The sequence below is a fragment of the Erpetoichthys calabaricus genome, chromosome 13 (genome assembly GCF_900747795.2).
Source record: "Erpetoichthys calabaricus chromosome 13, fErpCal1.3, whole genome shotgun sequence".
NCBI classification, from domain to species: domain Eukaryota; kingdom Metazoa; phylum Chordata; class Cladistia; order Polypteriformes; family Polypteridae; genus Erpetoichthys; species Erpetoichthys calabaricus.
Window position 1 is genome coordinate 98,151,863 of NC_041406.2, and position 14,149 is coordinate 98,166,011.

General features: G+C 37.1%; 1 protein-coding gene across 1 annotated transcript in view; it reads right to left on the reverse strand.

Moving 5' to 3' along the window:
- LOC114663521 (NIPA-like protein 2) overlaps positions 1 to 14,149 on the reverse strand; it is an 82,598-nt gene that overhangs the window by 32,789 nt on the left and 35,660 nt on the right. The window contains exons 2-3 of the mRNA XM_028817309.2: positions 12,391 to 12,459; positions 4,570 to 4,741 (exon numbers count right to left, since the gene is read on the reverse strand). Of these exons, the coding sequence (XP_028673142.1) occupies positions 4,570 to 4,741; positions 12,391 to 12,459 (241 nt within the window). The remainder of the gene's footprint in view (positions 1 to 4,569; positions 4,742 to 12,390; positions 12,460 to 14,149) is intronic.

Below are 14,149 nucleotides of genomic sequence, written 5' to 3' on the forward strand. Positions count from 1 at the left end.
CACACACACACACACACACACAGACACACACATACACACACAATGCCTTGAAAAAGTATTCGGCCTTCAACCATTCCTGACATAGATAATTACGATTTGTAAATGTGTTTGTTTCTTTTCACATTTCTGCACAAAAAAAGAAGGAACATTTTATGTATCCAAAAAAAAAAAACTTTAAAGTTCAAAAACTGAAAATGTCAGCAACTTCTAGGTCATTTTCCTGCTGAAAGACAAAGTTTCTCCTCTGTTTTAAACTCCCTAACAGCAGGGGGCGTTTTTATTCCTTTATAACCTATCTATACTGTGCTGAATCCATCCTCTCATCAATCCTGATCAAATTGCCAGTCCTGGCTGTTGAAAAGCATCCCCATAAAATGATACTTCCACCTCCACAACAATGTTAGATTTACACCACACACACTGCTTAGTGTTCAACTGACAACTGGTGTCACAACAGACTCTTTAATGAGTGCTGCTATTGTAAGTGTATAGAGAAGGCATCCTGATCTAGAAAGCCTTTTCCATATGACTGCACAGAGTTCCAAGGTATGTTCAGCACCTTTGAGTTAGTCTTGTACCCTTTCCCAGAACTCTGCTTCTCTACATTATATTGCTGACTGTTTTGCAGATCAATCACAAACGTTCTTACTTTAATATATTCATGTTTAGAAACCAACTAGAGGGCTATACATAGTCTTAATGTTTCACGAAATCAAGGCATAGAACAAAAAAGCTAAGGCAAATAAAAAATAAGTCAAGGCATCATTAAGTGTTCAAAATTATTATTTTTTTATTTGTTTTTCTGATATAACATCCAAACTGTGGTAACCCTTTTGATTCAGAATGCCAGTCACTCTGTGCAAGTCACTAACTTTGCCTCCAGTAAAAGAATCCCAGACCATCACACTTTCTCCTCCATGTTTGACAGTTGGTGTCAAACACTGAGGAACCATCCTTTCACCATCTCAAAGGCATACAAACACGCTGCATGATGAACCAAAGATTTCAAATTTTGATTCATTGGCCCCTAAGACTTTCTTCCAGTCTGCAGTAGTCCACAGCCGGTATTTCAAGGTCTATTTTGTCCTTTAAGGAATGGCTTTCTTACTGCTACTCGCCCTGTCATACCTGTAGCAGAAAGTCTTCTCTTCACAGTAGCAACTGATACTTGCTTTTTTTGACCACTGTTAAGCTGTGCTTGAAGCTGTTGTGCTGTGAGGCGCCCATCGTGTAAGCTGGTGACTCTCAGAAACTTGTCTTCTGATCGGGTTGTGACTTTGGATCCACCAGATCTCTTCCTATCAGAGTTACTTGCAATTTCCAGTTGCCTTTGGATTGTGTAGGACATCACTGTACTCACCGACACTAATTTGTTTTTTTTTTTTTTTTTGCAACTTCTCTAAATTAAAGGTCTACACTTCTAAAGATAAATAATGCTCTGTCTCATTTCCTTTGTTAATTATCACTGGAATTTACAACTTTCTACGGTGTAATATGGTCTAAGTACTACTCAGAGGGTATAGTAACACAGTCTGTTCCAACTCTGCTTTAAGACAGACTGAGGGTTTTTAAGTAACCAGAAACTGGGACACCTGTGCAAATTGTTTTCTTTAACTTTCCTGACTTCATTTACTTTAATTGCTACAGAACATCTGTAGGTTGTAACATTCTGAAATCTCCTTTTTTTTCAGTTTTTGCTAACCTAAACTTTAAACATCTGGCAGTTTACCTTTTCACTATTTTAGGTTATGTATTGCATTTCAACTAATAAAATTTCAAGAAAAACTGATGTGTTCTAAAAAGTTTGGCCAGTAGTGTATTATCCTGCCAAACTTCTACTTTTTAACTTAATGGGAAATAGTGTTTTTGTTGACAAGTAAGTGAGCCAGTAGTCACACATGTGCGCATGGGAGGCAGTCTACGGGCTTAGCTGAATGTAAGCTACAGAGACAGGGGTTGATGAATCACACTAATGCCTTTTCTCCCTCTTTCGCAGACCTTCAGATGGGAAGACCCCTTAAAACTCTACCTACTTCTGGTACCAGACCACACCCCTCTGCTGACCTCACTGCCCTTCTTATCCTGGCTTTTCCTGCCAAGAAACCCTCCACTCACCAAATCAGTCTGTCTTAACTCAGTCTTTTATGATTATGATTACTCTTTACCTGTTGTTAGTGGTTGTGACAATACATGGGGTGAACTCCCCAAAACTTTATCATTGTTTTTTCTGTTTTGTTCACAATATACATACATACATACATACATACATACAGTCAGGTCCATAAGTATTTGAACAGTGACATAATTTTAGCTCTGTATGCCAGCACAATGGATTTGAAATAAAGCGATCATCATGTGATTGAAGTGTAGACTTTCAGCTTTAATTTAAAAGGTTTACCAAAAGTATTGTATGAGCTGTTTAGGAATGACAGCTATTTTTCTGCATAGCCCCCCATTTCCTGGGGGCTCAAAAGTATTAGGACTATTAATAATAATAATTCATTACATTTATATTGACTGACAAGCTGTTCCATAGCCAGGTGGGAGCATTTCCCTCATTATTTCATTATCTATTAAGCAGGTAAAAGGCCTGGAATGGATTCCAAGTGTGTAATTTGCATTTGGAAACTATCACTGTGAACTCCAAAGAGCAGTCCATGAAAGTAAAAACAGTTTATCATTAGGCTGAGAGAGCAAAATGACCTGTTCTGAGGTTTAGAGAGATAGCAGAAACAGGAAGAGTGGTCAAATCAACTATATTATATATTCTTAAAAAGAAGGAATGCAGTGTTGAACTCAGCGACACCAGACGGTTTGGAAAACCACAGAAGACAACAGTGCTGGATGATTGCAGAATTCTGTCCATGTTGAAGAAGAACCTCTTCACAACATTCAGCCAAACCAAGAACACTCACCAGGAGATAGAACTATCACTGCCAAAGTCTACAATCAAGAGAAGACTTCACAAAAGTAAAGACAGAAGGTTTATCACAAAGTGCAAACCACTGGTAAACCACAAGCATAGGATGGACATATTATACTTTGCCAGAAAACATTTTTTAAAAGCCTGTCCAGTTCTAGAACAATTCTCTTTGGACAAAGGAAACTAACATCAATCTATACCAGAATGTTGGAAGCAGAAGAGTATGAAGAAGAGATGAAATGGCTCATGATCTGATGAATACCACATCATCTGTGAAACATGGTGGAGACAGTGTTATGGCATGATCATACAGGGCTCCGTTAGTCACTGGTGTTTACTAATGATATGACTGCTGGCAGAAATAGCAGGATGAATTCTGATGTATACAGGACTATACTAGCTGCTCAGCTTGAGACAAATACTGTAAAACTGATAGCATTATGCTTCACAGTTCAGATGGACAATGAGACAATACATACTGCAAAAGCATACCAAGTGCTTTTCAAAGCAAAGAAGTGGAATATTCTTCAAAGGCAAAGTCAATAAAACTGACCTCAAACCAATCAGACATGCAATTCACTTGCTGAAGACAAAACCAATGGCAGAAGGTCCAACAAACAGGCAACAACTGAAGATAACTGCAGTAAACTCCTGGCAAAAGCATCACTAGGGTGGAAACTCAGCATTAAAAGAAGGCCATGGGTTCCAGAGTTCAGTCAGTCATTCAATATTTTGATGATCATTATAGTTATGATTATGTAGTTTGTCCAAATACTTTTGAGCCCCAGAAAATAGGTGGGCCATGTATATAAAAAAAACAGCTCATATAATTTTTCCAAAGGTATAACACTTTATCTTTCTTTAATTTCGTTAATCGACATTCATTGCTCTCTAAGCCAATGGTTTTCAAACTGAATACTGCAGGCCTGGTGAAGTTGGCATTTTTTTTTTTTTTAATTATTCCAATTTTAAAGGCTATAAATAAAAAAAAAAAAAGTTGCACTAGGAAATCATTTGATACAAATACAATTGTAGTGTAAACACAGGTGATCTAGAAGCATTTAGTCCATTTCATACAACAGTGCAAATACTCAACCAAATCAACTCATCTCAACCAAAAGTCTACGTAAGCTGCATCATTAAATTTTCATGAAATTATTTGCTGAAATATGCATCTGTCACAACAGATTATTCCTTTTTAATACAGTCGGCATATGCTGGATATCCTCTTCTAATCAGCAATTGCCTATACCAAAAAACGAAAATAATATACTTCTAAATAAATAAAAACTTCAACTGACAAGAAAAAATACACATTCATATTCAGTTACTACAAGCAAACTCAAACCAGCATACTGCTGATTTCTTCAACTACTCTAATAATAAAAATGATAAACGTTGCAATGTGTACAATTACAATACAATTTGCCCCATTAGACAAACAGTTTATACTATTAAAAACATCTGTCAAACACTAAATTGCTCTGCTGATTACATAGGGCTTTGCATGTGCAACACATATCCAAAGTGCTGCTAAGTGGCAAAATCACATCCAAAGACTAAATATGTGGTATATATGCCCTAACTTGAGTATTTTCTGTAAATGCAATAAGAGCCTACCGATTTGATGAACAAAATGATCTTACCAATTACTGATACACATCCAAGTGGGGCAACAAGCATAGCAGGGGCAAATCCATAAGCAGCAAAGTTCCCCAGCTCTCCAATGCCCATCAGGAAGATGCCACACCACCAAATCCAGCTGTTATAATAAGGTTTTGGATTTTGCTTCTCAGAGAGTTGTATATGAGCGTATTTCTGTTGAAGCAAAAACAACATAATGCAAATAAACAAATATTCACAAACTAATGGTACTAAAAGGTACTGAAATCCAGTCTGAGTATTTCTCAGTCATATATTCTGAACTCAGTCTTGAGTTGCCTTGTATTTAACACTTTGTAATTGTAATATGTAAAAAGCACAGTAAATAGAATATTCATGAATTATTGGTTAACTGATTTACTCTGAATTTTGGGCTACCTCTCAAATTGTTTTGGAAATTAGAGAAAGCCTTTCAAAGGCCCAGAATCAAAAGAACAACATATTACCTGTTACTGTGTTTTGAGGTAAGCCTTGGTTTCCATGCAAGTCCCAGAATGGCCCCAACACTCTAACTGCTTAAGGGAAGGTGATGACAAACACATCCTGGCCTCTTTGAAACTCCTGATGCCACTACCATTTTGCATGATATGTCGCCCTAATTGAAGAAACTGTAGGAGCACTAATAGTCATCTTAACAGTGCCCAATTTAACCACATACGGTTTCCATCAGGACCTTTACCTCATGCCATTGAGATATATTCTAGATGTGTCATTTACATTCTTTGCCAGCCAAGGAAACTGTCACTTTATATTAAATATTAGTAAAAGAGATGCAATAGCCACACTGTTATCTTTAATATTGCTCAAAAAGATTTGACACTGGGCCACATATGCAGAGTCATGAGTGGTGTAAGCTTGTTGCATTAGTGCCAAATTCCTTACAAAGGTATCTCCCACTAGACTCTCCTTTGTTGTACAAGACAAGCAAGAATCATATCCATAGGTCCTCACTAGGGTAAAGACAGACAGAAGTGTTTCAATCTGGAAGCAACCTCCTTCAAGTAAGTTGGTTGGCTTATGATGTTGATACCTTAAATGGTTACATGGCTGGCATTGTGAGCCTACTAAATGTTTTACTTTGAAACCTTTACAGCAGTGGTACTCAATGTCTTATGGACCGAAGACCACTTTGCTAAAGTCAGATCTAACAATGGACCACTCGAGTCTGACTGTCACCTTTTAATGTAATTCTGCATTATATTTCCCAGATTTATTTTATGAAAGACACTTCTGTGGAAAATACTAAGATTCAAATGCAATGTGGCTAGATTTATGATTCAAAGTCCCATATCTCAGGTACTGACCCATATTAAACCATTAGCCATAAAAACAGATTAACAGGAGGCACCCTATCATCACTGATATATGTATCAACTGTGTCATGGCCATACTTGGGTTCTCCAGAAGTGACACCTGCACACTGACTGAAATCAGCTGGACTGGACTACTGGAGAGCGAGAGAGAGAGACAAGCAAACAGAATTGGATCAGGAAGGCACAGATTTGAAGCAAAAGTCACCATCCACAAGTAAGTTACCGTATGTAGTGCGTGCCACAGTGGTTTTCAGAGACCTTTCTCTTGTATCTAAGTATACAGAATTAGTAGCAGCTATGTCGGCTAGCAGCCTAGTATTGTTAGAAATAAATGCTTAAGTAAATGTATAAGAGACTAACATATCTGAGTGACTTAAAGGTCACATTTTCCTGATGACTAGCAGCTTACAGACCACTTTATTCACACTTGGATCTCACTTTGGAAACCATTGCTTTCGAACATCAGTTTATATATTTTATATATACACTGGATACGATTGAAAAATATACACACACACACACACACACTACACTGCACTGTGCACAGTAAGAAGCAATGACAAAGAGATACAACCTTGGGACTATGCAAATGTTCAGAGAATGCTGGTAGAGATGTCTAGAATTATTTAGCAAATAGCACAATCACATTCAGAAAAAAACATGGCTACTGTAAATCTATACATAGTGGAGAAGATGAGCCACATGCAGCAGATGAGAACAACACTTTTCTTTTGGTGTACCCTATGGTGTTTTACACAAAGGTAGGTGTTTGTGTGAAATCAACAGTCTCACTCATTTACGTTACTACAAGCAATAACACTTTCAAGCTGTCCACTAATACAGGTTAACTGCATGCTTGTGAATGACATTATGATAAATAAAAAAAAATGATTTTTTTTTTGCAGACTTCTGGACAGCTCTGTTCATATGCCATAATAACTATGCAGACAGTCAGTAAACTTTCATGAACAGTAGTAACCAAATTTTTGTATTTTTTTCACTCTATTGTTAATATCTACTTATACAAACACACATGATTAGTAATTAAAAATCTGTGAGCCTGAACCTGAAACATGCATTCCACAGTTCTGATTTTTACATGTGGACAAATATTATGTTCTGTATACTAAAATATAGACATTAATGGTTGAAAAAAAAAATCCATAGCTTTTTGGATTATATGTCTAGTTTCAGAACCAGAAGTTAAAATAAATTTCTAAATCACCAAATGAAGTATTATGCTATCACTTAATTTGTGACACTAGAGAAGAAAACAATACTTGGAGATTTATTCTGATTAAGTCAGTATGTACCAGGCACAATACCCTTCCTGTGCCATGGTCAACAGATGACCTGCAGAATTCTGTTATGACAGAACATCTCTGAAAAATGTCCCTAGGACTAGCCAGCCTTCAGCATCCACGGCAGGAGGAAAATTTGCTGTTGCACTGAATATTGAATCAGTGGGGGATTAGGGAATAAAAAGACCAGAAGAGGGGATGTAGTCAATAAATTAGTCTGGAAATGTAAATCAAAGTACTATTGTCTAACCCCAATACTAAAATCAGAAATCAAAGTTGAAAAATAATGTAGCTGAAAAGTTCTTTAAATGAAAAATGAATATGAAGATAAACACAAACAAGTCTATTAGGATATCCACAATCTTGGATAATGACAGGACAGTAGCGCAACGCTTTTCTCCCACTTTGTATTTTATGTCACACATGAGTGCTGCCAGGTTGTAAACAGGTCTAAAATGACTAATGGTGGTTTCAAATGAGAAAGAAAACATGGCATATAAGAGAGTATAAAGTAATTTTAAGACATTCAAATAGCTGTCAGCATCAATGACCACTGACAAAGTATTCTTCTCCATTCAAATCCTTAGTGGGGCGCGCAAAAAAAAAAGGGCTGAAATACTGTATAACAATAATTCCATAATAAACCTGCCTCCCCCTGTCATGCAATTGTTGAGAGTCCTGTCATCAATTCAAAAGCCTGATCCTGTGTGAAAAAACTTCCTTTTTGTGGACTACTTTCATGTTCTTAAGGTATTTCCCTGATCATTTTTCAAAAAATACATGCATTTTAAATGTTGTGGGCATTAAATTTCAATGACTTGAAATGTGGATTATGCAACATAAAAAAATCCTATTTTTAAATAGCACTGGTTACCAATGGCTCCTGTTCTATCAAAAAGAATATGTCCATTAAGTGACATAGAAAATACTTATCTTTGGGTGGAGGATACCTTTAATGCAATATCCTACACTGAATGCTACATACATACAGAGTATATACAGTGGATACGGAAAGTATTCAGACCCCCTTCAATTTTTCACTCTTTGTTATATTGCAGGCATTTGCTAAAATCATTTAAATTAATTTTTTTCCTCATTAATGTACACAAAGCACCCCATATTGACAGACAAAAAAAAGAATTTTTGAAATTGTTGCAGATTTATTAAAAAAGAAAAACTGAAATATCACATGGTCCTAAGTATTCAGACCCTCTGCTCAGTATTTAGTAGACGCACCCTTTTGAGCTAATACAGCCATGAGTCTTCTTGGGAAAGATGCAACAAGTTTTTCACACCTGGATTTGGGGATCCTCTGCCATTCCTCCTTGCAGATCCTCTCCACTTCTGTCAGGTTGGATGGTAAACGTTGGTGGACAGCCATTTTTAGGTCTCTCCAGAGATGCTCAATTGGGTATAAGTCAGGGCTCTGGCTGGGCTATTCAAGAACAGTCACAGAGTTGTTGTGAAGCCACTCCTTCGTTATTTTAGCTGTGTGCTTAGGGCCATTGTCTTGTTGGAAGGTAAGCCTTCGGCCCAGTCTGAGGTCCTTAGCACTCTGGAGAAGGTTTTTGTCCAGGATATTCCTGTACTTGGCCGCATTCATCTTTCCCTCGATTGCAACCAGTCGTCCTGTCCCTGCAGCTGAAAAACACCCCCACAGCATGATTCTGCCACCGCCATGCTTCACTGTGGGGACTGTATTGGACAAGTGATGAGCAGTGCCTGGTTGTCTCCACACATACCGCTTAGAATTAAGGCCAAAAAGTTCTATCTTGGTCTCATCAGACCAGAGAATCTTATTTCTCACCATCTCAGAGTCCTTCAGGTGTCTTTTAGCAAACTCCATGCGGGCTGTCATGTGTCTTGCACTGAGGAGAGGCTTCCGACAGGCCACTCTGCCATAAAGCCCTGACTGGTGGAGGGCTGCAGTGATAGTTGACTTTCTACAACTTTCTCCCATCTCCTGACTGCATCTCTGGAGCTCAGCCAAAGTGATCTTTGGGTTCTTCTTTACCTCTCTCACCAAGGCTCTTCTCCCCCGGTAGCTCAGCTTGGCTGGATGGCCAGCTCTAGGAAGGGTTCTGGTCGTCCCAAACGTCTTCCATTTAAGGATTATGGAGGCCACTGTGCTCTTGGGAACCTTAAGTGCAGCAGAAATTTTTTTGTTACCTTGGCCAGATCTGTGCCTTGCCACAATTCTGTCTCTGAGCTCTTCAGGCAGTTCCTTTGACCTCATGATTCTCATTTGCTCTGACATGCATTGTGAGCTGTAAGGTCTTATATAGACAGGTGTGTGGCTTTCCTAATCAAGTCCAACCAGTATAATCAAACACAGCTGGACTCAAATGAAGGTGATCTCAAGGATGATCAGAAGAAATGGAAAGCACCTGAGTTAAATATATGAGTGTCACAGCAAAGGGTCTGAATACTTAGGACCATGTGATATTTCAGTTTTTCTTTTTTAATAAATCTGCAACAATTTCAAAAATTCTTTTTTTTGTCTGTCAATATGAGGTGCTGTGTGTACATTAATGAGGAAAAAAATTAATTTAAATGATTTTAGCAAATGGCTGCAATATAACAAAGAGTGAAAAATTGAAGGGGGTCTGAATACTTTCCGTACCCACTGTATACATATTCATACACACAAAAATAAATATTGTAGCAGTTCAGGTCAATGCCAAAACCACCATTTGCATAATGTAACCACACTATGCTTTATTTTTATATCAAGATTTCATAGCTAGCTCCCAGGCATGGTCTTACATGAATCATCTAGTTCCATGATAAAAGAAATAAAAATTTGCTTGTAGTTATATAAACACAACAGTAACTTATAAGAAGTGCTACATACAACAGAACATGCAGATGAATAAATAATAAAATCTGAGATTGCCAACAAATACATTCATGTAGTTACACTACATCAGCACCATACAGTTTACAATTAATACAGACATGGCAAGCAGGTTTCTTAAAAATTCCTGTTCTAATGGTCATCAGCACAGCCTCCAAATGAAAAAAAAGCTTTTGTCTCATCAGTTGGATCAAAAAGGAAATACTGTAATCCATGGTAAACCGTGGATCACTCTTGTAATGTCACCAGATAGAGAACACATAATGAGCTCCACTTAAAATTCTGCAACAGTAAATGAAATGTAGTCCTTGGGAAACATGTATTTAGGATAAAGAATTGCTTTAAAAAAGAAAAAAGCCAGTAGTTTCAGTTACCTTCATCTCCTTAGGGAAGTTCACTTTCAGTAGGATCAGGAGCAGATGCAACAGGGCAAGGCACTTACTTCTCACAACAATGGTGCTAATCCACAAAATATTACAATACAAACTTCCCACACAATGGTGGTGCCACTATAGACTACTTTTCCAAGAACAGAGATGGTCTTATGAAGACCATTTCTCCGAATAATTAACTGGCTATAACTGCTCGACTATGTGGGCTAGATCAATCAATTTTGCTGTAACTTTGGATATAAATTTGGCATAAACTTTGAGAGGGAAGGAATCCTAATCCAGACATGCTCCTCAATTAAGAACCTTACAGTCTGTCTGCAAATACACAAAGTAATCTGTCTAACCTGGCCAACATTTGCCCTTTTCTTAACCTGGGCTTTTTAGATGCTGTAGAATGTGATATGAAGGTGTGTCTTGTCAAAATGTGACACAGGCTAGGCATTAAAGAACATTTTCAGTTCTTCTATAGAGACCCAGAAGCACTGGAGCCTTACTCATAACATAATGCACTGTTGGTGTTGGGAGCTCTGCCAATCATTTTCTTTAGGTCTCTATTCGCCTGCTTGGTCAGGTTGGATGAGGTTGATATGCAGTGGTTGATTTGTGCACTATATTCCACTTATCCCAGAATGCTTCAACTATAGTACTAGTGAAGTGTGACTCTCAATCGGTTATGATGGTCCGAGTGAATATCTCAGAATGCAAGGTGGCAACTTTCCCAATCTTGGCATTTGAAGAGGGGATCAATTGCAACCAGCAAATGAAATTATCAATTTCTACCAATAAGACAGTCTTTCTGTCCTTGTTTAAAGCACGTCCTTTACAAGTTCCACCTAGTTCAGTTTTTTTTTTTTTTTTTAAACTTTTATGGTCTTGCAATCCAATTTTCCCTTTTCAAGTTTATTCACGACCCACAAGTAGGGGCCTATCCTTGGAAAGATGAGCACTAGTATAAGAGCAACGTGGAAAGGCCTTGCCTGGTAAAATGAGGGTAAATGTAATTAGCAGGGAGGCATGGGGGAGGTGGGGTGACTGTCACGGGATAGGGGGGTTGTCACCTGTGCAGAAGAGTATGAATGCTGGTGCTTTTTTTTACCCCCTTTGTGAAACAAGTGCAGATACAAGCAGAGATAAACATTGCATTTCGCTGTCGTTCGCTTATTGAGACCCACAGCGACCCACTCGCACACTTATTGCCAGCAAAATGCAGACCCACTGATCTAGTCCATAACTAGTAATTCCTCTGACAGCATAACAGATGTTGATTGAAGTTTGCCTTTAAGAACCCCAGGCAGTTCAGTACGTACAGCATTTTTGTATTGATATTGTATGGTGAGTTCAACACGGTGATAGGAAGGTTAAATGGATGGCACTTGATTGTTAAATACTCCAGATTAGGTTTTTGAGACAGTTGCTTTGTTTATACTGGTTGATTCAGTCTGGTCCATACAGTAGACAGAAATATCACCTCACTGTATTATAGCATCCAATGTCTCAGTGGTTCACTATGTGTCCAAGAAACTGAAAACACAGCAGTTTTTTTACATCTATTTGCAAAGATACTGCTGTTCCACTTTCATCTATTTTTAATCCAGCAACTGAATGCTGGTCAAAATAAATAAATAAATAAATAAAAATGGTGGGCAGAGGAGCTCGACTGTAACAGTGTTTTATCCTCTCTAGGACATCGCTTAAGTTTCATAGCTTGCTATCTGGTCATTTCTGGTGTATATTATGATGTCTGTATTGAGCAAACTAAAGCTTCACTTTTAAAACAGATACCAATGTTTAGAAGTGTTTGGTGATTGTATGTAATAACTATGGAAATAGGATACACTAACAAAAAGAACAAAACATTATGTTCAGAGAAACATTCATTCATAACAAGCAATAGGTCAGCAGTCTCCAGTCCATGATTACAAAATGAAGTCCGAATCCTTACCTGCAAGTTTAATGAGATGCTGATTAAGAAGTTCCCGGTAATTGCCAAGAGTATCCCATAAAGATTGGCCTGCAACAGAATAAGTAACAAGTCTTCAATGTTCAAAAAATATTTCTATTGTACTGTTTAGAGTGAACAATATGCTGTCTAAAAGTAATACACCTAATTAGGCTATTGTCATTTTTTTAAAGCAGTGAATAGTAAATGATTTTCCACATTTGTAAACATTCATCTGAGCTTCAATATACAATGAACAGAATTATAGAACACTCAGTCACTTTAACTGTAAATGTGAACTGCAAGCAAAGCTAACCAGATGGTATGCAATTTAAAGAAACACAAAGTTGAACCATGTTAAAGAAATGTTACAACAAAGGTCATAACACTGAAATAGTTGAATATTTCTGAACTCTGCTCATATGTGACAGTTCATTAAGTCAGAAATTGTACAATTTAAAATAATATTTAGAAAGTTTGTTTTTAGTAAGTCAGTATTTTATTTCCATTTTATTTGCACATTTAAGAAAAATTTGAGCATGGCACAAGATCTTTCGAGCTGAATAAAAATAGGATGGAAAATTATAAAAAAAAAAAAAAAGTAGCTGTTCAGTGAAGAATTTCAAAACGGTGATAAAAAATATGCTGTTCTACAAAAACTAAGTGATAATAGACATCTAGTAGAGTTTAATTCAGCTCAAAATCTGCAATTATTACAGCATACCTAAAAAGTAAGTAATGTGGATGCACAATCTGTAATTCAGTATTAAGCACTCCAGCAGAACAGCCTGCAAAGTATATATCTGAATGCAAGTTAGGTAAAGAAAGAAAACAAAAAGTTGACAAACGTAACGTCATCCCAGTTGGAAGCACACAGGTTAATTAGCAGTAGCAGAAGCTTACAGGGTTTTTTTGACAAACGTATAATAGAATCTGGGATCAAGAAGCACCTGCCATGCTATAAAAAATCCAATCTGTGTATCATACCGTTCTTACTTCCATTATAAAATTTGTCCCATCCATTTTTTTCTTATTATGGAATGGTTACTGAAAATTGTTATAATGTGTCCACTGTAAAATGTAATGTCAACTGAAAGAGTCACTATGAATTATTAATTTATCTTAAGATTAAATACTCTTGACACTCTAAATAATAAAAGTTCAATGTTCAACCAGCTATATAAAAATCAAAGGATGGGATACATCTAATTTAATTTAGGTAATACATACATTATTATAATGATACTAGCTGATTACCCAGTGGCTTCACTCACCGAGTGCAAGGGAAAAAAATAAAATGTAGTCTATAAGTTATTAAACAGTAAAACATTAACATTTTAAGAAGTAAAGATACATTGAGAACTACTGGAGTGGTTTTGGGTAAACTACATTTTAAAGGTGGTATAACACAACAGGTAAGTAGTACTAACAGCAGCTAAAATGTATTTGGATCATCTCTCGGTAGTAGATCTCTTTTGAAAGGCGCTACACAACCTCTGTGGTATAGAAATTACATTTTCTATGTGATCATCCAAATTTCTGCCTGACAACCTTGCACTATGTGCCTGTGATTTAAGAGAAAAATAATTCTGATAAATGTGGACACTGCCCTTCCGTGCTTAATGGGCAGAAGGTCCAAACAATTCCCAAGTCCAACACTTTACATGAAGAGGTCTGTACATCTTCTTAGATGTAAACTGTTTTAGTGACTCAAACTCACTTTAAGGGACAGTAAGTAGTCGTGCAGGGTAATTTACAAACA